Source organism: Mustelus asterias, chromosome 5, assembly GCF_964213995.1.
Source record: "Mustelus asterias chromosome 5, sMusAst1.hap1.1, whole genome shotgun sequence".
In the NCBI taxonomy this organism is placed as follows: domain Eukaryota; kingdom Metazoa; phylum Chordata; class Chondrichthyes; order Carcharhiniformes; family Triakidae; genus Mustelus; species Mustelus asterias.
This window is the reverse complement of record NC_135805.1, coordinates 69,380,063-69,403,584: the sequence shown is the minus strand read 5'-3', so window position 1 is coordinate 69,403,584 and position 23,522 is coordinate 69,380,063. Positions and strand designations below refer to the sequence as shown.

At 41.5% G+C, this 23,522-nt stretch overlaps 1 protein-coding gene across 3 annotated transcripts in view; it reads left to right on the top strand.

Annotated features, from left to right (window-relative positions):
• Positions 1 to 11,218, top strand: part of cep85l (centrosomal protein 85L) — a 257,274-nt gene extending 246,056 nt beyond the window's left edge. For all 3 annotated transcript variants that reach the window (XM_078212719.1, XM_078212718.1, XM_078212720.1), the window contains 2 exons: positions 6,131 to 6,353; positions 9,555 to 11,218. In XM_078212719.1, coding sequence (XP_078068845.1) covers positions 6,131 to 6,353; positions 9,555 to 9,718 — 387 coding nt within the window. In that variant the 3' untranslated portion in view covers positions 9,719 to 11,218. The remainder of the gene's footprint in view (positions 1 to 6,130; positions 6,354 to 9,554) is intronic.
• The last annotated feature ends 12,304 nt before the right edge of the window (positions 11,219 to 23,522 follow it).

The window sequence follows — 23,522 nt, the reverse complement described above, 5'->3', positions numbered from 1 at the left end:
TAAAATTCAAACAACGCATTGCATTCATATAATACCTTTAACACAGCAAAACATCCCAAGGTCTTCAACAAGTGTTACCAATAACAAATTTTTGACATTTGAACCACAGAAGGAGATATTAAGATCAAAAAGCTTGGTCAAAGCAATTAGTTTTAAGGAAGGCTTTAAAAGCAAGAAAGATGGAGAAGTTAGAAAAGAAATTAGAGTCAAGGCAACTGAAAATATGGCCATCTATGGTGGAGTGATTAAAATTAGTAATATGCAAAATTCCGCAATTAGAGGTGTTACCCCAGTGAATGTTTTTAAGGCAAGGATAGATAAATTTTTGAACAGTAAAGGAATTAAGGGTTATGGTGAGCGGGCGGGTAAGTGGAGCTGAGTCCACAAAAAGATCAGCCATGATCTTATTGAATGGCGGAGCAGGCTCGAGGGGCCAGATGGCCTACTCCTGCTCCTAGTTCTTATGTTCTTAATAGATTTAGCAGGGCATCCACAAAGTATTCAAATGCAATGGACTGAGAATCACACAATTGTTACGGCACAGAAAGAGGTCATTTGGCCCACCTTGTCTGCAGCAGATTTTAAATAAAAACAAAAATGAAAACAGCAGAATATAGATGTAAAATTCAAGACAAAGGTGTTTCTGACAATCACAGTCCATGAGCACGTGGAGATTAGAAAATTACTAAATAGGGTTGAATTTATGGTTTCCAAAAAGTAATAACGATTAAAACACCCCTGCCATACCCGTTCTTCCTTCAGTGTAAAATGGATGACAACAAACTTTGCTGACACATTACTCATTGTGAAGGGAGCAATAGATTAGTTAGGCCAGCTGTGAATATATATTCCTTTCATTTTGAGTAACTATTGAAAAAGCAGATAACATTTATTCAATTGTTATCTCCTTAGTATAAGACCACAAGCAACTGTGTTGCTTCATGTGGCCTGCACCATGTGGTGTTGGTGAGTATAGATTTACAACCTAGCCAAAGCTGAACATCAGATACTTAAATTAATTAGAATGGCATTCACAGGGTATTAATCAGAAGGGGTCACCTACAAATCCCCCAGCATCAATAGACAAATCAAAATATAATGACAAATGGTCCTAATTTTAACTAAAATATTTCTGGCAATTGCAAGTCGCACAAGTGAATTAAATTCAGTAAGAAGAACTAATGTTTGTCAGGACTGTGTTATTGGACTTTTTGTAGGAGTTATTGACTTCAGCAAAGATTTTATTCTTCCTAGGCTTTGGTACATTAAAGATTTCATGGAGCCTGCAGATCAATATATTGAAGGTTATTAACAGTTTTGTACATTAAAGTAATTGATAAAGCAGGGTTTAGAATAGATGATTAGATTGGCACCTGTGGGAGGTAATTAAACATGAATGGGGCCTACATGCAACAGTGAGGATAGATTTGCAGCTTAGTGATAGCTGAGCATTTTTTTATTCAATCGTGGGACATGAGTGCAGCTGGCTGGCCAACATTTATTGCCCATCCCTAGTTGCCCAAGGGCAGTTGAGAGTCAACCACATTGCTGTGGCTCTGAAGTGACATGTAGGCCAGATCAAATAAGGATGACACATTTCCTACCTGAAAGCACATTAGTGAACCAGATGGATTTTTCTGACAATCAACAATGGTTTCATGGTCATCAGTAGATTCTTAATTCCAGATCCTAAGACATTTAGACCTGTAACTTCCTCAGAGAGACAATCTCCACCAGATTGCCACTCTTGATGAATTTACCCACGTTGAGATTGCAAAGTCCCCGTCTTGCCCAACCTCCCTCACTCAGGCTTGGTGAGAGAGGAGCGGCGAAGTGCACCCTAGCTGCATTGACAAGGAGTAACTGGAGTGCAGGGAACAAAGGAACATCTCCTTTGTACAGCACTAACTGCCATATAGGAGATGCTTAAAGGGGCAATTTAAAAGGAGAAGGTAAGTTTCAAAGTTGAGTGGTGCTGCCAAACAAGGGGAGACCTTGAGGAGAGGAAGGGGTGAGGGTCGAGGGAGGGGTGTCAGGTCAGGACCAGAGGAAGGTGGGGGGGGGGGGGGGGGGGGGTGTCTATCAAAGGAGGTGGGGAGAATTCAGACCGGAGAGTGGGACTAATATGATGCACGTGAAATATATTTTGCTTTTAAGTAAAGCCTCAGTTCCATTGATAAATAAAAAGGTTAGTGCAATAAATGTGATTCCAAACAGAATATGATAAATGAAGGGAGATAATACAAAAATGAGAAATACAGAAGGGGTAGAAGTGAAATAAAAAAAGTGAGAAGAGATTATGAAAGAAGAATGACTATCACCTGAAATAGAATGAACATTAGTTGGCATGCAATAGGTCAAAGAACAAGTCAAATAAGACCTTAAGCCGTAGGAGCAGAATTAGGCCACTTGGCCTAATTGACCCATTCAATCATAGCTGATATTTTTCTCATCCCCATTCTCCTGCCTTTTGCTCATAACCCCTGATCCCCTTGTTAATCAAGAACTGATCCATCTTTGTCTTAAAGACACTCAATGACCTGGCCTCCACAGCCTTCTGCAGCAAAGAGTTCCACAGATTCACCACTCTCTGGCTGAAGAAATACCTCTTCATCTCTGTTTTAAAGGATCGTCCCTTTAGCCTGAAGTGGTGTCCTCTGGTTCTAGTTTTTCCTACTATTGGAAACATCCTCTCCACATCCACTCTATCCAGGCCTCGCAGTATCCTGTACATTTCAATAAGATCCCCCCTCATCCTTCTAAGCTCCAACAAGTACAGACCCAGAGTCCTCAACCGTTCCTCATACGACAAGCTCTTCATTCCAGATCATTCTTGTGAACCTCCTCTGGACCCTTTCCAAGGCCAGCACATCCTTCCTTAGATAGAGAGCCAAAAACTGCTCACAATACTCCAAATGGGGTCTGACCAGAACCTTATACAGCCTCAGATATAGTGGAGGGGAACTAATTAAAGATTACATGGCAATAGACAAAGGGGCTTTCGTATATTTGAGAATGAATGTAGGTGCTTATGATTCCATTCCAATTCTCTCCCTACACCTATTGGTGCACTAAGGCAGACTTTTGTCTGTTTCCATAGCGAGTAATTCCTGGAACAGGTCACTAGTCTGTCCCCAGGGACTTATAGATGGAGGGGCACCAATCCACATTGAGTGTGGCTGACCAGGAGACTCTCTCGTTTTTACAACCAGCCATTGGTATGTCGGAAGGATTTACAGGTTGACACTCAACCTGTTTGACCACATTATGAATGTACCTTCCTTGGCCGTCAAGTCCTGGGGTGGGACTCGAACCCGGAGCATCTGGCTCAGAGGCAGGAACGCTATCCACTGCATCACAAGACCTCCAAGTGCTTATGATATGGGCTGGTAATTGATTAGTAGGCACGTGATAGAGAGTAGCAAAAAAGGGAGTGTATCTGGTGAGTGAGACAAATAGCATTTCCCAGGAACTTGTATGTGTTTGTATAGATATAGCTGGGATGAAGGAATAGTGAAATTTGAATCATTTTCTTGTGTTTGTATTTCCAACCTTTTTGTCTGGTGTAAGTAATATAATATAGTTCATTTCTCTTGGTTAATAAATATTTTATTCTTTGGGTGGAATTTTCCCATCCCGCCTGCCAGGGAATCGTAGCAGGCGGGACAGGACCATGCAAAGGTCCATTGACCTCGGGTGGGATTTTCGGGTTTTAGGTGAGCACGGCCAGAAAACCCTGCCCTTTGTGTTAAAAGTTCAGCAGCAATAATTTACCACCACAGTTTCTAAAACAAAAATAAAAGGTAGGATTTGTCAGGCCAGGTTTCACTCTGGGATCAAAACTCAGTAATCAAAAAGGCTGAATAATCCTTGATCTTTATTTCAAAGGAGTTGAAATACAAAGAGGAGGAAATGATGCTTTGGTTGCCGTGGTCAGGCACCAGTTGCAATCCTGCACTCAGTTTCAGACATTGTACCTCAGGGCGGATGGCCAGACATGGCTCATTTGTAGCACTCCAGCCTGTGAGTCGGAAGATTGTTGGAATGAACCCCATGCCCACGATTTGAACACCAAAATCTTGGCTGACACTGCAGTGCAGTATTGAGGGAATGCAACACTGTCACAGGCGCTTTCAAATGAAATATTAAATCAAAGGCTTGCCCGTCTGCCTGCCTGCCTGCCTGCCTTTGTAGTTGGAATTCAGAGATCCCATTTTTTTTTCTAATAACATCTCCAGTTTGCCGAAATTCCAAGGAATTTTGGGGCCAGGATTATTGAAACATGTTTTATGAAAAGTAGCTATTGAGTCCAAGGTTATAGTATCATTTAAAGTTATAAGCATTTAAAAACAAAGAATATAAAATCATATGGAAAACAGAAGGTAACTGGACCAGCCACATAAATTATGGATAGAATCTTGTGGAGGGGACAGGGGTGGGGGTCGGGGAGTGTGAGGGGGAGTCTTGGCCATTGACTAGAAAGCAAGAAGGACCCCGTGTTGCCTTTTTTCAGGAAGACCCGCTGTATCTCATGCCACTCAGACACTTGACAGGCCAGTGGCAGGCCTTCTCGGGATTAAGGACCTCAGGATAGAAGTTCTGCCCATTGAGAGCTGCATCCCACTTATGGGCCAGCAGCTCTTCTGTACACGGCAGCGCCACCGGTGAGGTGGTGATTGTACACCCACCTGAGGCTTCAGATCGCGGAGAAGAGACCCAAGCACAGGTGATGGCAAGAAAGTGGTCATGGGAAAGATGGAAAGGGGGCTCAGCTGTAAGAACAGGAGGGTGACTTTCAGCATTCTTCCTCCACGTTCCAATGTTGGCTCTCTCAATGAGGCACTGAGTGCCTTTGAACAAGAGACCACCCCGCCAGGAGCCTCCAAACAAATAGGCCATTGTTTGTTTGTTAGCTCCCCCATTGGCAAAGCTATATGGTTAATAACAATGGTGGCAAGATGAGTGGCAAGATAAGTTGTCCACTTAAGGACCTCAATTTGTAGAAGGGAACAAAGGTCATCAATGGACCTTTCTGTCCTGCACTTAGGGTGGCATTGTGGCATTGCTGCCTCACAGTGCCAGGGACCCCAGTTCAATGCCAGTTTCAGGTGACTGTCTATGCGGAATTTGTATGTTATCCCCATATCTGCATGGGTATCCTCCAGATGTTCTGGTTTCCTCAAACAGTCCAAAGATGTGCAGGTTAGGTGAACTGGCCATACTAAATTGCCCCTTAGTTTCAGGGATATTAGCAAGGTAAATACATGGGGTTACAGAGGTAGGGCCTGGGTGGGGTTATTGTCATCTGTACAGGTTTGATAGGCCGACTGGCCCTTTTCTGAACTGTAGGGATTCTACGATTAATTGGAGTAAAGATAGGAAGACAGTGGGCTGCCACCCTCCTGCCTGATTAAAAGCCCCCCTCCACCCAATGCATGTCTATAAGAGGTATGAGACTGGGAGGCCTGCAGTGAGTAACTTATCTCCTGACCCCTCAAAGCTTGTCCACCATTTGCAAGGCACAACAGGAGTGTAGTGCAATACTCTCCATTTGCCTGAAGGAGCACGGCTCCAAAAACACCATCCAAAACAAAGCAGCCTGCTTGATTGGCACAACATCCACCATCTTAAACATTCACTCCACTGCCACTGATGCATTGTGGATGCAGTGTGTACTGTAAACAAGATGCACCATGGCAACTCACCTTACTGTATCTTCCAAACTCACATCCTCTACCACTTAGGAAAACAAGGTTCGCAGACACATGGAAACACCACAATCTGAAAGTTCTCCTCAAAGTCACTTACCATCCTGACTTGGAAATATATCACCATTCCTTCACTGTCGCTGGGTCAAAATGTTGGAACTCCCTTCTTAACAACACTGTGGGATGTACCTACACCACATATACTGCAGGGATGCATGAAGGCAGCTAACCCAAGGGCAATTAAGGATGGGCAATAAATGGTAGCCTAGCCAGAAACACTCACATCCTATGAATGAATAAAAAAAGAAAGTTAGACAGCTCCAATTGAAGAGCGAGCAGCAACACATGTACAACTGATCCAATAACTTGCTGTGCTGTAATTTCTATGATACTTTATGTAACATTTTTTCGTGTCTGTGAAGTTTTCATCAAAGAACCAAAGAGTATCAGAAAATTCAACCTTTGATGAACAACCGCAGGAAACTGAAGAGCCCAAGCAATGCTCAGCAGAAGAAACATCAGCCATCCAACAGCTACTGAAAGAAATGTCCTGCTGTCTGCATGAGCTGCGCGCACTGTGCAATATTCTTACCCAGAGGGAGCAGGGCAAGGAGCCAAACCTTTCTTTGTTACTTGGGATACAATGTAAGTACGCTTTTGAACTTGTTGATCTCCTGTAGGTTTGCAGAAGGCGAGTCCAGACTGAGGGTAGTTTTTAGGAGATTCAAGGTTAGAGGGAAAAAGATAGACCAGGTAATGTTTGCATAATTCAGTTATCATGTGAAGTCGATTTTGTATCATGCTTTGATTTTCTATTATTATTTGTAAGTAAATGTGCCCCAGGTAGGCCTATTTCAAGAATCCAAAGCACAGGAAGGAAAATGTTGAGGACTCTTATTGGAGTCCTTCGCAACTTCACACATATTTCCTGGAATAACTCGAGTCGTGGCGAAAAACAGCTGAAGTTATATGGAATTATACAGAATTTACAGCCAAACATTTACAGCCATTTTGCCCAACTTGTCCATACTAGTACTTATACTGCACATGAGCTTCCTCCCAACTAACCTGATTAGCATAATCTGATTAGCACAACCATATATTCCTTTCTTCCTCATGTTGCTTTCCCTTAAATGCATCCATGCAATTCAACTCTGCTATTCCTTATGATAGCAAGTTTCACATTCTATCTGGGTAAAGACATTTCTCCTGAATACCCTAGCAGATTTATTAGTGACTATGTTAAAAGTTAAGACAAATGGCAAGTAACATTCGCACCACACAAGTGCCAGGCAATGACTATCTTCATTCAGAGAGCATCTAACCATCATCATTTGACATTCAATGGCTTTACCATTGCCAAATCCTCCACTATCAACAACCTCAGGATTACCATTGACAAAAAAATGAACTGGACCAGCCATATAAATATTGTGGCTACCAGAGCAGGTCAAAGGCTAGATAGAAATCCTGTGATGTGTAACTTACCTCCTGACTCCTCAAAGCCTGTCCACCATCTACTAAATACAAGTCAGGAGTGTAATGAAATACCCTCCATTTGCCTGGATGAGTGCAGCTCCAACAATACTCAAGAAGCTTGACACGATCCAGGACAGGGCAGCCCACTGGATTGCTACCCCTTCCACAAACATTCAAACTGTCACCACCAATTAACGGTGGCAGCTGTGTGTACCATCTACAAGATGCACTATAGGAACTCACCAAGGTTCCTTAGGCAACACCTACCAAACCCAAGACCACTATCATCTAGAAAGTCAAGAGCAGCAGAAAGCTGGGAACACCACCACTTGGAAGTTCCCCTCCAAGTCACTAATTATTCTGACTTGGAAATATATCACCGTTCCTTCACTACCGCTTGGTCAAAATCTTGTAATTCCCCCCCTAACAGCAGTGTGGTTGTACCTACACCTCCGACTTCAGCACTTCAAGACGGCAGCTCCCATCACCTTCTGAAGGGAAACTAGTGATAGGCAATAATGCTGGCCAAAACTGCAATGCACATATCCCATGAATGAATTTTTAAAAAATACTCTAATTCTGGTTTCACACATGAGTGGAAATTTCTCTGTACACCTACATGTCATAATGTGGAGATGCCGGCGTTGGACTGGGGTAAACACAATAAGAGTTTTAACAACACCAGGTTAAAGTCCAACAGGTTTATTTGGCAGCAAATGCCATTAGCTTTCGGAGCGCTGCTCCTTAGTCAGATGGAGTAGAAATCCTGTACCTACATGTACTTACATGTCAACAAACTCCTTCATAATTTTAAAGATGCCAATCGGATCACCTCATACCAGCCTGTACAACCTCTCAGTTCTGCTATCTTTGTTCATCTGTATTGTTTCTTCCTTTTTATAATATCAAGTCCAGAACTGTGTACAATACTCCAGGTGTGGTTGAACCAAGGTTGTGCACTGGTTTAACACAGTTTCTCTGCTTTTCATTTCTCTTCCTCTAGAAACGAACTACAGTGCATTGTTTGCTTTATGTCTTCATAACCTGTGTTACTTTTAACAATTCGTGTATCCTCAGATCCCTTTGCTTCTTTAGACTTAGCCCCATCCTCCAAGGAATATGTGGCCTTCCTATTCTTCTACCAAAATGTTGCACCTCACACTTATCTATATTGACATTTATCTGCCAATTATAATGCTTAGTCAAAGTTGGAAGAGATAAAAATTATGCAAATATTATGCACTAAAAACGGAATAGGGAGGGAGTAGTTGTCAGGACTACCCCCACCGTGTGTCTGAAGGTTCTGATGGATCTAAATTTCATCTCTGGGTCTTGGTATGATTTCACTGCACACTGATGAGATAAAAGTCCTCTCTATGTTGTTGCTATAAAGGACCGTCCATGAGATGAGCTAAATTTCATAGAATCATAGAAATCATAGAAACCCTACAGTGCAGAAGGAGGCCATTCGGCCCATCGAGTCTGCACCGACCACAATCCCACCCAGGCCCTACCCCCACAATTTGGGGCAGTAAGATGGATCTGCAATGGTTACCAGCTTCAGGGCTTCCCAGCAGCTGTTCAGAACCATCACCTAGAAAGCTTCCCATTCTCTTATCCTCTTAGAAGCGGGAGGAGGTTCAAAGTTAGGTGCCTTCCAAGTGTTGCAAACCTGATGGGATCGTGGTGATGACTTAATCCATGTAATTCGAATGCATCAGACCTATTCCAGTACACTGGGATTGTGTGATAATAGTCACCCAATCAGCTCTATCTGCTTGTACAGTCATTGCAATGTGAATGTATTTTCAATTTTCCTTGGTTTCACTTTTGATGATTTTATTCAGTTATTGGTTAGCATTTCATCCTGCACCACTGAGACTTGGTAAGATTCCATTGCACACTGATGAGATAAAGGTCCTCTTTGTTTTGCTGCTATAAAGGATGAACTGAGCTGTTCAATTTCTTTATCCATAACTCAGACACTAATAGGCAGACTATAACATTGCCTACAAGCAATAGCACTATAGTAAAGAAAAATGTAACATTTACGCAATAGATGGTGCTTTTGTTGCTATGGAATCTGCATCCACCATCCTTGCAGCAGGCTGTGCATTCCAAATCCTAACAACTGGCTACATAAATTTTTTTGCCTCCCCTCGCCTGGTTCTTTTGGCAAATACATTAAACCTTTGCTCAAAGATATATTTTCCTCTATTCACTGCTCAACAACAAATTAGGAATACAATGTGGCAAATAACAATTACACACGCAGTTACCATTTGACGAAAATAGCACACACAAGAAAATCTATCCCTTGTGACAAGATGTCTATAGTAACTAATGTTTTCTCTGATTCATTAACAGCTCTGCACTGTTCAGGCGATGAAGGAGAGAATTACCAGAGTGGAGAAACACTTTCAAAGCAGTTAACTGATGTCTGCCAATTAAGGAAAGATATTGATGAATTAAGGACCATAATATCAGATCGATATGCTCAGGATATGGGTGACAACTGTATTACTCAGTGACAATTGCAGCAATAAGGGCACTGACTGTAATGCCACTTCATTACAGTCCTCTGCTCTTCTATTCAAGAGCCATACAGCAAAGTTGCAGCTAACATTTGAAAGAATGAGCCATGAATGAAGCATTGTTGTTTTATTGAAAGATGCTGTTGTAGAATAATATGGAATGTATGAAAACTTGCTCCCATTAATTTTTGTGTTTCATTTAAGACTACTGAAGGTAGAACCAACCTGCAACAAATATGATTTAAGTTAAACCTATTTTCATTGTTAGAGGGGTATTTTGCTTTTTAATTTGAATTTGATGCTTGATTTAATGGGGGTGATGAAGGGTCTCGCCCACCACTTGGAGAGCTGACAGGAGCTCCATGTTGCCTCAGGTACTTAACTGGACAGCAACTGGCCTTTTCAGTAAGGACCCAAGGGTGGAAGATGTTGGCAGCATTATTGAACGGCAGTGCCACCAGGGAGACGATGACTGCTGCCATCCGAGGCCTGGTATTATCACTAGGTCACCAGTGAGTGATGGCAGGGTGGGTCTCCGAGGCTGGAGGGTCATGGGTAAAGGGATGCAAGGGCAATGAGCCCCTTACCCAATGCTGGGACCCTCATTTAGACACCGAGTGCTTTTGAATGAGGGGTCACAGCTAGGAGCCAGCAAGCAGTCCACATGGGTTTGCTCGTCATACTCCCTGCCTGATGAGCTCTCTGCCTGTCACTGGGTTAATGGCAGCGGTGTTGGAGTGAGTCCCTTAAATGGTCATTAGTTGCCCACTTAAGGGCCTCAATTGGTGGCGGGATGAAAAAGCTGAAGAACTTTCCACCATGGACTTATTCAGGATGGAGGTAGGAAGGCAGCAGGGTCTTCACCCACCATCCTCCCACTTAATTAAATATCCCCCACCACCATCAAAGGCGTCACAGGGAAGGGCGATTCAATTCAATCTGAAGGTTGTAATACACCAAATCAGAAGAGTATTTTGCTATGTTATTTGAATGAATCTTAATTTTCCCCATTCAGATGGATATGGTCTGTGAACATTGATAACATTGTTGGTCATGGCTGATAAAATGCAACTTGGAGTATTTTTACAAAAGTAACAATTATCATTTTGAGTTTCAATCCACAAGTATAAATTTAGATTCACTGGACCATGCTCAAACTTAATTGCAAGTCCAAACTCCGTTTTATGTATCAATGCTTCCTCAATAACTCCAACGTGGAAACCCTTTCACCCTTACCAAAATTTTATTCCTATTTCATAAACTTCGGCACGGTAGCACAGTGGTTAGCACTGCTGCTTCACAGCTCCAGGGTCCCGGGTTCGATTCCCGGCTCGGGTCACTGTCTGTGTGGAGTTTGCACATTCTCCTCGTGTCTGCGTGGGTTTCCTCCGGGTGCTCCGGTTTCCTCCCGCAGTCCAAAGATGTGTGGGTTAGGTTGATTGGCCAGGTTAAAAAATTGCCCCTTAAAGTCCTGGGATGTGTAGGTTAGAGGGATTAGCGGGTAAAATATGTGGGGGTAGGGCCTGGGTGGGATTGTGGTCGGTGCAGACTCGATGGGCCGAATGGCCTCCTTCTGCACTGTAGGGATTCTATGATTTTCTATGATTCTAATCATGATTTTTTACAGTCATAACTGAATTACAGGCAAATTTGTGCTGTGCAGTCAGGCTTTGAAGACACTGTAAACTATTATGACCAGAACTTGGAGGGTTCCTGGAGAGAAAACTAATAAATCAAGGAAACAGAAAGAATCCATTGCTCATTGAAGAAATTGTATAAGGTTACTTTCTGTTCTGGAACAGGGCAATATTCCTTTCATTATATCATAATTATTCTCATACATAGCAATTTGAAATTTGTCAGATGTTGCTTCTCACATGACCACATTAACCTATAACACACTGACCTACATTTCTGGAATCCCAAGTTTAGCTTTAACCTCTCAAAGATATTAAGGGATCTTAAATATCAAAGATATTAAGGATCTCACATCAAATGTAATCTGGCAATCCAGCTCTGAGGAGTCTGGGTCGAATGTGTAGAAGAATGGAAATCTCAAGTACAACAAAGGATTCTAGTTCTAAAGCAGCACCACCTTGCTTATTTCACAAACATTTCAGTCATGTTTACATATAAAGCGAAGTCAGAAGTTTAATCAAAATGCAACATCATGTTTGTTGCATGTAACAAGGCATGACAAAAATGTGAGTTACACTGGGAATTTCCAATGTCTTTGGTCGGGAGGGGGTATTTTTCCAAATGCCCCACAGAATCTCTACAGTGCAGAAGGAGGCTATTCGGCCCATCAGGTGTGCACTGATTCTCCAACAGAACATCTCACTCAGGCCCTATCCTCATAATCCCACTCATTTATCCCACTAATCCCCATATTTTACACATCTTTGGACATTAAGGGGTAATTTGGCATGGCCAATCTCTCTAACCTGAACAGCTTCGGATTGGGGGAAGTAACCAGAGCACCCAGAGGGTACCACGCAGACATGGGGACAATATGCAAACTCCACACAGTCACCCAAGGTCGGAATTGAACTTGGTCCCTGGCCCTGTGTGCTTATCACTGTTCCACTGTGCTACCTATGTCCTCTGGGGAATATCAGTGTTATATCAGGGCGTGGAATGCCCTGCCTGCAGCAGTGGTGGACTCCTCAACGTTGAGAGCGTTCAAGTGGTTATTGGATAAACATATGGATGATATTGGAATAGTGTAGATTAGAGGGGCTTTAGATTGGTTCCACTGGTCGGAGCAACATCGAGGGCCGAAGGGCCTGTACTGCGCTGTAATGTTCTATGTTCTATCCCCTTTATGTCTAATCAGAGCTTCCATCAGAGTTATTGCCGGTTGGGACGCTCCCCGATGATATTTTGCAGCCTTTTATATTTTGATTTTTGTTACTTTTTCGGAGCGAGAAGTATATTACTTTTTGTTTTTGATAAATATTTTCACCTACAAACTGAAAATTGTGATTTTACTGCCAAAACAATACCCCTGAGGGTATCTGGGGTTGTAAGTAACCAGACATATTTACTACTGTCAGCAGAAAGACAATAGAAATAAGTTTCAGCTCTCTCTCAACAAAATCAAATCATTTCAACTCTATCTACTGTCTCATAAAACACTTTTGGTTGATATAAATATTTGTGATTATCTGGGGATAGTTACAGTTACAGCAGAACTAAATCAATGAAGAGGTATAGGAGCAGCTTGCCACCTGAGGTCAAGGTCAGACCTATTAGATTGGTGCTGAGATTAGCAAGTTTTCCATTTTGAAAAAAACTCGCCAATAGCAATTAGTTTAACCACAAAGAGTATGAACACATCTTTGAAGTCATTCGGGAATTTAACTGGCAACTCAGCTTTTTAATGGGGCCAATATTAAGACAGCTGAATAGTGTTAGATAAGCATTTTGATCTGATATTTATACAGAATTCCAAACCACGATAGTCCAGCAACACCCTCTAAATATAACATTAGCACGATGGTCAAAGAACAGCCAACCTAACTGGAATTTAATGCCCTCCCTCGTGGTGAGTTTGGTGGAGGGTAGGCATTTAATCAGAGTGGAGACCATGCCATCATCCCACACCCACCTCCGTTAAGACCAGGATGGGAAGGCTCATGGACACCTTCTTGCCCCATTGTCAGTTGAGACCCTTAAGTGGGCAATTAATACCCAGTTAAGGGCCTCAGCTTGCCAGCAGGGATATTCACCCAACAATGGGCGGGGTTGCTTGCAGGCTCCCAGGGAGAATCTCTTGTTCAGAGGTAATCGGTGCTTGATCGAGGAACCCAGCATCCGGAAGGGGAGCCCCGCTGAGAGCCACCTCACTGCTAAGCCCCACCCTTCTGTCTCCCCATATCTCTCTCCTGCTACTATTCATTTGTGGTCTGGGTTCCTCTGCAATCCTGGGCCTCGGTTAGGTACATTCCCTGCAGCAGCTATCAGCTCCCAAGTCTCACTACCGAACAGTGAACAGCTGCCGGCCAATCTCAGCAGGCTGGACTTCCATGCCAAGGATCCTTAGCAAGGATCTGTGGAAGGCCTGACTCTGCCCAACCAATTGTCTGATTGGCCCTTAATCTGGCTGGTCTTTGCAGAAGGAGGCAACATGGGGCTCTGAGGGTCAGGCCCCTGTCATCTCCATTAAATTCCAACCCTTGTGTTTTATCAAATGTGAAAAGCATGTTTTCGAAATCTCGTTGTATTCCCAATCTACAAAGTGGGTTCAGGGCTGGTGGGAGGACAGATGATGAAAAATCCTTACTCCCAACAACTAGCAGAAAGTAGCCCAAGGATTATGGCCTGATTTTCTATTCCCCTATGAGAAGCTACCTGGCATCTAGTGCATGCCTCTTCCTGGCATCATTGATAAGATTAGGGGTTCAGCATAAGTATTAAAAAATCCAATTTTGTGGTACAATATGTTGATGCATCAATGTACTGTGCCACTTTGAGTATGGAAATTGATTATGCCTGTGGTTTTAAAGATAATAATTAATTGGTTCTTCCTAGATCACTGCAGTAATACTTTTTTTTAAATTTAGTGGAGCATATTGGACTTTTTGATGGAGTTTTTGAAATAGTTGTGCGTGTGTTTTTTATTTGTGGAATGAGGTGAATTGTGAAGTAAAGTAAGCAGAGTACAAAACACGAATATAATTGTATTACTTTCATTCCAAAATACTGTTTTCTTTGTGCAAATAAATATCTACCAGAGGGTTTCTGGAATATGAGTCCATGTATAGCTCTCATGCTATCTAATTTTACAGTGTTAACAATTGTTATGGAGCCTTTTTTGACTTTTCTTTACAATAGAATTCATACAATGTATTGCAATAAGCTACTGGAGTGTGTATACAATAACTGTGTGTGTATGAAAATGTTCTTACTGTTTATTGTTGGCCGCATCTGAATCTGTTGATTGTCTGACCTGATAACCTCCTTATCATTCTTCCCCTGAATAGTACACACTGGCACTTGTATAACAAAAATGTGATAGATAATTACAAACTGTGCGGCACTTATTGACAAAAGCAACCCATTTTGACACCAAGTGCTTCTTCTAACTGGTTCTGACTGTGGTTCAGTTTCCATAGTACTCCGTCCTCCTCCAATGAATTCATCACCTTCTTAACTGCTTCTGATGCCACCTCTCCTCAATACCTCTCTTCAGCTTCTCAGTGTCACCCTTCCCAATATTATTGTTACACTTCTGAGCCTATGAGTACGCTACTCTTCCTAATATTACCATTTGACTGTGCATCACCATTCACACCTGAGAGACAAATAATGTCAACCTCACTAATTTTGCCACTTCTTTCCAGTATTACTTTTATATTTATGGAGGTGGCTGATAACAAATGGAACATTTGTCACATGCTAGTTCTAATAAAATTATGGGGCTTTTTTTATAAACAGATTTCTGATTTTGTAACATTTTAATCTATTGAGAAAATCTTACCCTCATCATTTCCCATATATTTTATATTTGCTTGTCATGATGCTAGTGTTTTTCCCAGCTCTATCACTACTTCCTTACATTTAAGCCCTCATTAACTAAGATGTATTGCACTTTGGCTTTCCTATCTGTATATTTTAAAGCAGAAAATCTCACATAGCTATTTCACTCCCTTAACAAATTCAAAATCACTGAACTGCAGGCTTCAATATACAATCATCTGCTGAAATTCTACATGGCATTAATTAGCTATTTTTTTCTCCAGTTTTAACCTGTTCACCTTTCATGCTGGAGTACAATAATTGATGCTAGATATCAGCAACCCTTCAGTGCTGAACCCATTTGTCCAGGAAAATCGCTTCTGAGTGTGAATCCATCCTGATCTGACACACCCTGCTTTCCTACAGGAGCCACTGAACAGATCCAGACTTGATTTTTCCTCTTCCAGATCTGGGGACACCTGAGGCCAATGATTATCAATTGACACCCTGGATGTCAATCCACAGCACAACTTTGCTAGCATTTATGGCTTCATATCAGGCAGTCTTTTATCCATAGAGCCATTTGGGGTTTTCACATTGTTATGCTCATATGTTAGTTGCTGGATTTTGGGGGGAAACAGCTATTCACTAACATTTTACATTTAAAAGTGTTTTGTATATCACCTGACAATGTGTTGCACACCTCCTTGCCACTCTGTCTTCTGAGTTTATCCAGCCTCAGAGAAGGGAGAAAGGGGCAACTGGGGGAAGAAATATCTAATTTGTGCAACGCTAAAGTGTAAGTAAATTATTGTGTTCTGAAGCAATGGCATCTCTATCTCTCACTCATTTTCTCTCTGCCTCAGGCCCAGCCTACTTTCTCAGCCTGTCTGTCCTCAGTTTGTTCCTTGCCTCCGTGCTCAAACTGATTTTGCATGAGTTGAGCTGCTGAAGCTCATTTCCCGCAAACAGCCCTTCCTTCCACATGATCTCTCCTTGCTCCAAGCCCTGCTTGCCTCCTGTCCATGGTCGTGATCCCATCTACCCTCGAACAACTTGGTGGGAAATGACTTTTGTACTCGTTAGAAAATGGATCAAGACCTGTGGACTTTCTGTTCACCATTTATTATGACAATACTTCACAAACTCACTTAAGTCAGATTCTAACGGTAACCTATGCAATTCATAAGATGGGAGCTGTTGTTGCTATGACTGAAATACTTGCATGATTGGCAATGATTTTTTTCCAGTTGCTTTTAGTTTTATTTCTATCTATTTAAAAGGGAAGACTTCAGGGACAGGGCCTTATACAAAGATCTTACTGTCGAATAAAAGAACTGCTAACTAGCACTTTGAAATTATATATTTTGCCTCTATTTCTACTGTTTATAAACATACGTTTACAGCTAGATATTTTATGCCAAAGTTCTATTTATGTTACATTTTGTAAATAATGTTAAGCTACTATTTTTCCACTTTGAAAGTGTTTTGTTTTTATATGTACAGAAATGCAATAAAGTTTTTTTTATATAATGAACTTAACCTGTGTTGTGCAGAAGTCTTTGGTTGCTCATAAAATGAACGTTACTATAATTTCACAGAATATTTTCTTCATCAACTAGCTGTAGCTTCTTATGATTTACACATTGACAACAAACTGGAAGGTGCTAGACCTCACAACACATTACTCATGTGATCATCCCACACACACACAGGCACAAATTTTCATGGGGTATCATAGACACCATGTAGATATTAAATGGATAACGTTCACATATCTTTATTAAATTTATTTGGTTCAGACATTGTCAGTTATTTTTGCAAATTAATTCTTATTTTTGTTCTTATTTCCCTTTATTTGTATTTTTTTTTCTAATTTGTTTTTCTGTTTTTCAATATTTTTTACCTTGTATCTTTTGCTGTTTTTTCTCTTGTACATTTAATGATAACATATGAAGGAAGACTGATCCTGAAGGAAAGAAAGAGAAATCCCCAAAATATCACAGTAGTTATTGTAGCCCGTGCTTTCAAATACAATTGCTTGGCTTTACATCTGTATATCCTTTGGAAATTGACAATCAATTATTGTCAATCAAAGCAGCAACATTATTGTAATATGTGACAGTGTCATGGATACTCATATTCTAATGTTAGAATACAATACCATGAAGACTGCACGGAAGAGGTAAGGAAACCAAGTATCACTGAGTAGTCATTCTACATTTTAACAAAGTGTGTGGAAAGCATCTTAGATCTATTGCACCTCTAACAGTGCTGTTTGGAAGTGTCAGCCTAGAATCTAGATTATGCTTGCAAGTCTCCGGCATGGGACTTGAACCAATAACATGGTGCAACCAGGCTACCTCCTGATCAAGACGGATATTCTTGGCTCTTTAAGTTAGATATGTTAAACGTGTATAAACACAATTACTACTCATATCGAAGCTGGATAACTTATCAAATGCAATTTGCCACCTATACAATTCTTCTGTCTACTAAGTATGTTATTTAACAAAGATTGAAGTGAATTTACAGCACCAAAAGTGCCAGGGTGCACAAATGCTCTTGGCCTACATTTTAATCATCATAAAAGCCTCTTTCTACTCCCCTTAATCTAACCTGATCAGCATATCTTCCCATTGCTTTCATCCTCCTCTGCTTTTCGAGCTTCCCCTCAAATGTGACAGTTTTCTATCTTGTTAGATGATGGCTTGCACCATGATGGTCAACTCTGCATCAAACATTACCTAGTGGGACTCAGGACCCCCACTCTGGTATGGCAGTCTCTGCCCCTTATGCTGCTGAGGAAGATGGTGGGCTAAGAAGGCACATAATTAACTGCCCTCTATTTTCTATGGATCCTCTTCTCGAATAGCTGAGCTTTCTGTTTCTGCTTACCTCTTCCAATGTCCTTCCAAAGAGGCAGCCTCCAGAGGTCGTGGTTGTCAGCTACTGTCTCCCAGTTGTCAGTGTCAATATTCACTATTTGCATATCTCAGTTGCAGGTATACCAGTAGCTGTTGTATGGACACCCAGAAGGTCACGACCCAGTGGTCAATTCACCATATAGCAGGTCATTGGGTATATGGCTGTCAATCATCTGATGAACATTGTCAAACTACCACAGGCATCGTTGGCTTAGCAATGAGTGTATCCTGTCTTGCCAAGAGGGGCGGAGGATACAAATGAAACAGTAAAGGTGGAAACTGTTCACCTTTTCTCCTGCACATCATATGTTTTCCAGACCTCTCAATTGTAGAAGAGTGCACGGATGATTCAGGCTTGATAGACTTGCAGTTTGATGTTCTCAATCAGGTTTTTGTTGTTCTACACTCAATTATTCAGTTTGGGCATTAGAGCTGCACCTTTTGCAATATGTGTGTTGATTTCAACATCAAGCAACAGATTGCTGGTGACTGTGGAGTCTAGATATGAGAAGCAATCAATACCTTTCAAGGTCAAATTGTGAATGCTGATAGATTACATCATGGACTATAATATTTAACTTTGAGGTGCTGATTATCAAACCAAGCTGTTTATATGCAGAAGAGAGCCTGTCTATTTGTCACTGAAGGTGGCACTTGATATAGAATGCAGCATCATTATTATAGATCAACTCTCTGGTCAGGATCGGTGCACCTTTGATTTGGACCTCAGGCGAGTATGATTGAACAGCTTCTCTTCAGTTATGATATGCAAGTGAGCACCCTCGGTAGATGACCTGAATTCATATGACAACTTGCCAAAGAGTGTCAGTGCCAGACACAACCCTGTTTGTTTCATCATGTTGTCACAGAACATTTCTCTTACAGCTACTGGACTGAGAAGATCATATCAATTGTAGACCTTACAGTTCTGAAGCCAATCTACCACAGTAGACAGTGAAATTTGAATTCAATAAAAATCTGGAATTAATTGTGTAATGATGAACCATGAAACCGTTGTTGATTGTTGTAAAAACCTATCTGGTTCACTAATGCCCTAATGTGGGGAAGGAAATCTGTTGCCCTTACTTGATCTGGCTGACATGTGACTCCAGACCCACAGCAATGTGATTGATTCTTAAATGTCCTCTGAAATGGCCTAGCAATCCATTCAGTTCAAGGGCAGTTAATGGGCAATAAATGCCGGCCAGTCAGCGACACTTACATCCTTGAATGATTTTTTTTAAAGCACCGAAGCCATTTGCTTATGATGCAAGTTTGGTGCTGAAATATGACACATTAAATACATCATACAGGATAATGGCTAACCTGGTCAAATCATTTTATGTTGTATATCACACAAACTCATGAATGTGCCTAAGGTGCCACTTTGAGCCCTGAAAAGTGCCCAATCTACCTAAGATTACCCTGGAAGGATAAAGTATCTCAAAACTTTGAGCAACAGCTGAAGCTAGCTGTTTCATCCTGTTACTATGCAGTAGCAACACAAGTGATATTCATCATTAACAAGATGCTGCCATCATGCCAAACAGACATTTTCTCTATCACTCAAATGAGTAATATGGTAAATGAATTTCAGTGCCAGTGCGATGCTAGGCTGTACGTCCCAAAGACTGGTGGATCAGAACAAACAGATCACCTATTCCGCTGTTCACAACGGCAAAGGTGTAGACCGTACCCAACCAGCCCATGCTTGCAAAATGCAAGCCATTAATTCCATTATTCAAAATTCCATTAAATTTAAGATACTATGGAGAATGATAGGTCTGGCCCAAAAGTTAAAATTCTAAATTGGGGCAAGGCAAATTTTGTTAGTATTAGACAGAAACTTTCAAAAGTTGATTGGGGGAGCCTGTTGGCAGGCAAAAGGATGTCCGGTAAGTAGGAGGCTTTCAAAAGTGTGTTAACCAGAGTTCAGGGTAAGCACTTTTCGAGTGAAGGGCAAGGCTGGGTAGAAGTAGGGAACCCTGTATGACTTGGGATATTGAGGCCCTGGTCAAGAAAAAGAAGGAGGCTATGACATGCATTGGCAACTGGGATCAAGTGGATTTCTTGAAGAGTATAGAGAATGTTGGAGTAGAATTAAGAGAGAAATCAGAAGGACAAAAAGGGGACACGAGATTGTTTTGGCAGATGAGGCAAAGGAGAATCCAAAGAGCTTCTACAAATACATAAACACCAAAAGAATAACTAGGGAGAGAACAGGGCCTTTTAAGGATCAGCAAGGTCATCTATGTGTGAATCCACAAGAGATGGGTGAGATCCAAAATGAATATTTCTCATCAGTTTTACTTTGAGAAAGGCATGGATGTTAGGGAACTTGGGGAAATAAATAGTGATGTCTTGAGGGGTGTACATATTACAGAGAAGGAGAATCTGGAAGTCTAAAAGTGCATCAAGGTAGATAAATCCCCGGGACCTGAAAAATGGTATCCCAGGATGTTGTGGGAGGCTAGGGAGGAAATTGCGGGTCTCCTAGCAGAGATATTTCAAGCATCGACAACGCCACAGGGAGGTGCCTGAAGATTGGAGGGTGGCAACTGTTGCACCTTTGTTTAAGAAGAGCTGCAGGGAAAAGCCTGGGAACTACAGACTGGTGAGCCGAATGTCTGTAGTGGGTAAGCTGTTCGAAAGTATTTTGAGGGATAGGATGTACAGACATTTCGAGAGGCAAGGACTGATTAGGGACAGTCAGCATGGCTTTGTGAGTGGAAAATCGTGTCTCTCAAATTTGATTGAGTTATTTGGAGGGGTAACCAAGAATGTAGTTGAGGGCAGTGCAGTCGATGTTGTCTACATGGACTTTAGCAAGGCCTTTGACAAGCTAGCGCATGGTAGGTTGTTGCATAAAGTTAAATCTCAGGGGATCCAGGGTGAGGTAGCCAATTGGATACAAAATTGGCTTGATGACAGAAGACAGAGGGTTGTTGTAGAGGGTTGTTTTTCAAAACGGAGGCCTGTGACCAGCGGTGTGCCTCAGGGATCAGTGTTGAGTCCACTGTTATTTGTCATTTATATTAATGATTTGGATGAGAATTTAGGAGCCATAGTGAGTAAGTTTGCAGATGGACACCAAAATTGATGCCATAGTGGACAATGAAGAGGATTATCTAGGATTGAAACAGGATCTTGATCAGTTGGGCCAGTGGGCTGATGACTGGCAGATGGAGTTTAACTTAGATAAATGTGAGGTGATGCATTTTGGGAGATTGAACCAGGGCAGGACTTACTCAGTTAATGGTAGGGTGCTGGGGAGAATTATAGAACAAAGAGATCTAGGGGTACAGGTTCATAGCTCCTTGAAAGTCAAAGGTGGACAGGGTGGTGAAGAAGGCCTTCGGCATGCTTGGTTTCATTGGTCAGAACATTGAATACAGGAGTTGGGACATCTTGTTGAAGTTGTACAAGACATTGGTAAGGCCACACTTGGAGTACTGTGTACAGTTCTGATCACCCTATTATAGAAAGGACATTATTAAACTAGAAAGAATGCAGAAAAGATTTACTAGGATGTTACCAGCACTTGATGGTTTGAGTTATAAGGAGAGGCTGGATAGACTGAAACGTTTTCCTTTGGAACGTAGGCAGCTTATGGATGATCTTATAGAGGTCTATAAAATAATGAGGGGCACAGATCAGCTAGATAGTCAATATTTTTTCCCAAAGGTTGGAGAGTCTAAAACTAGAGGACATAAGTTGAAGGTGAGAGGGGAGAGAAACAAAAGGACCCAGAGAGGCAATTTTTTCACGCAGAGTCGTGAGTGTCTGGAATGAGCTGCCAGGAGAGGCTGGTACAATTTTGTATTTTAAAAAGCATTTAGATAGTTACATGGTAAGATTGGTATAGAGGGATATGGACCAAAAGCGGGCAATTGGGACGAGCTTAATGGTAAAAACTGGGCGGCATGGACAAGTTGGGCCAAAGGGCCTGTTTCCATGCTGTAAACCCCTATGACTATAAAACACAGTGTTCAGCATTAGATGTGATTCTGAGATTAGACAACATTTGCTAAATAATCCTCAGTGTGCTATGAAGTACGCTGATAACCGATTTAAGATAGGGATAGCTATTCGCTGTTTCATTCCACAGGGCAATGTCTTGACCAATCAGAGACAGGTGCCTGGTTTAAATTTCACAACATGCTTGGCAATTAATTGTCAGCCACCATCAAGTGGTGCATTCTCCAAGGCAACACTTCTACCAATCTGAATCCATTTGCCAACCAATCAACATTCTCTTCTCATGCAATATAGAACATAGAACATAGAAAAGCTTCAGCACAAACAGGCCCTTCGGCCCACAAGTTGCGCCGAACATGTCCCGACCTACTAGGCTTACCTATAACCCTCTATCTTACTAATATAACTTGTATAACTAATATAACTTGTTGTTTTCCCTGACATTGATATTCTTGTGATTGTCCTGATGAGTGCCAGATAAAAAGCTTTTTTCAGCACTGCTTAAGAATAGTAACGAGTCAATCATTTTGAGGTCTGCTTTATACTTCTCGAACATAAAAGTGATGATGTATCTTTTGTAGCCACCTGCTATGTGGAAAATCACCCAGAAAGAAGTTAAATCTGCTGTCAAATTCAGTGCTGCTCTTTAATGTGCTAATTATATGTTTTTTCTCCTCTTTTTAGTGCTTCCTGAAGAATGTACAAATATACTTACAGCACATTCTTGAGTAGTCAAAAAAACTCATGTAAGGGTGTTAATTCATGTGTCAGAAACTTTGATAGCTGTGTGAGGGCTATGAATAATACTCAAAAAAGATCATTTTTACCTTCACCACTTGAGCAAATAAGCTGACAGCTCACCCATTATAAAATTACCTGCTTTTTATTTCCATTAATCGCGTAGAGAATCCAGTCCAACTGGGCTCTGCCAGTGTATTTAATTCACATAAGCCTCCTCCCGCCTCATTTCTTCCTCACCCTATCAGCATATTGTTTCAATCCTTTCTCCATCATGTAACTTTACCGCTTCCTTTTAGATATATCTACGTTAGTTGCCTCATTGACCCAATGTGGTAACAAATCCAGTTTCTAATCGCTCTCTGGTGGATTGAATTGTAAATGAAAATTAGGCAAGTTCTATCATGGATGGAAGATCCAATTTGCTGGTTTACATTCCAAATATTGAAGATGAAAAATTTATCCCAGCTTATGATCCAACCCAAGAGTGCGAGATTGGAGTGCTGCGGGAGAAAGTAAATAATTGAAGGACCACTTTAATGATAATACCTTTCAAATTATTACAGAATGAACATAGAACATAGAAAGCCACAGCACAAACAGGCCCTTCGGCCCACAAGTTGCGCCGATCACATCCCCACCTCTAGGCCTATCTATAGCCCTCAATCCCATTAAATCCCATGTACTCATCCAGAAGT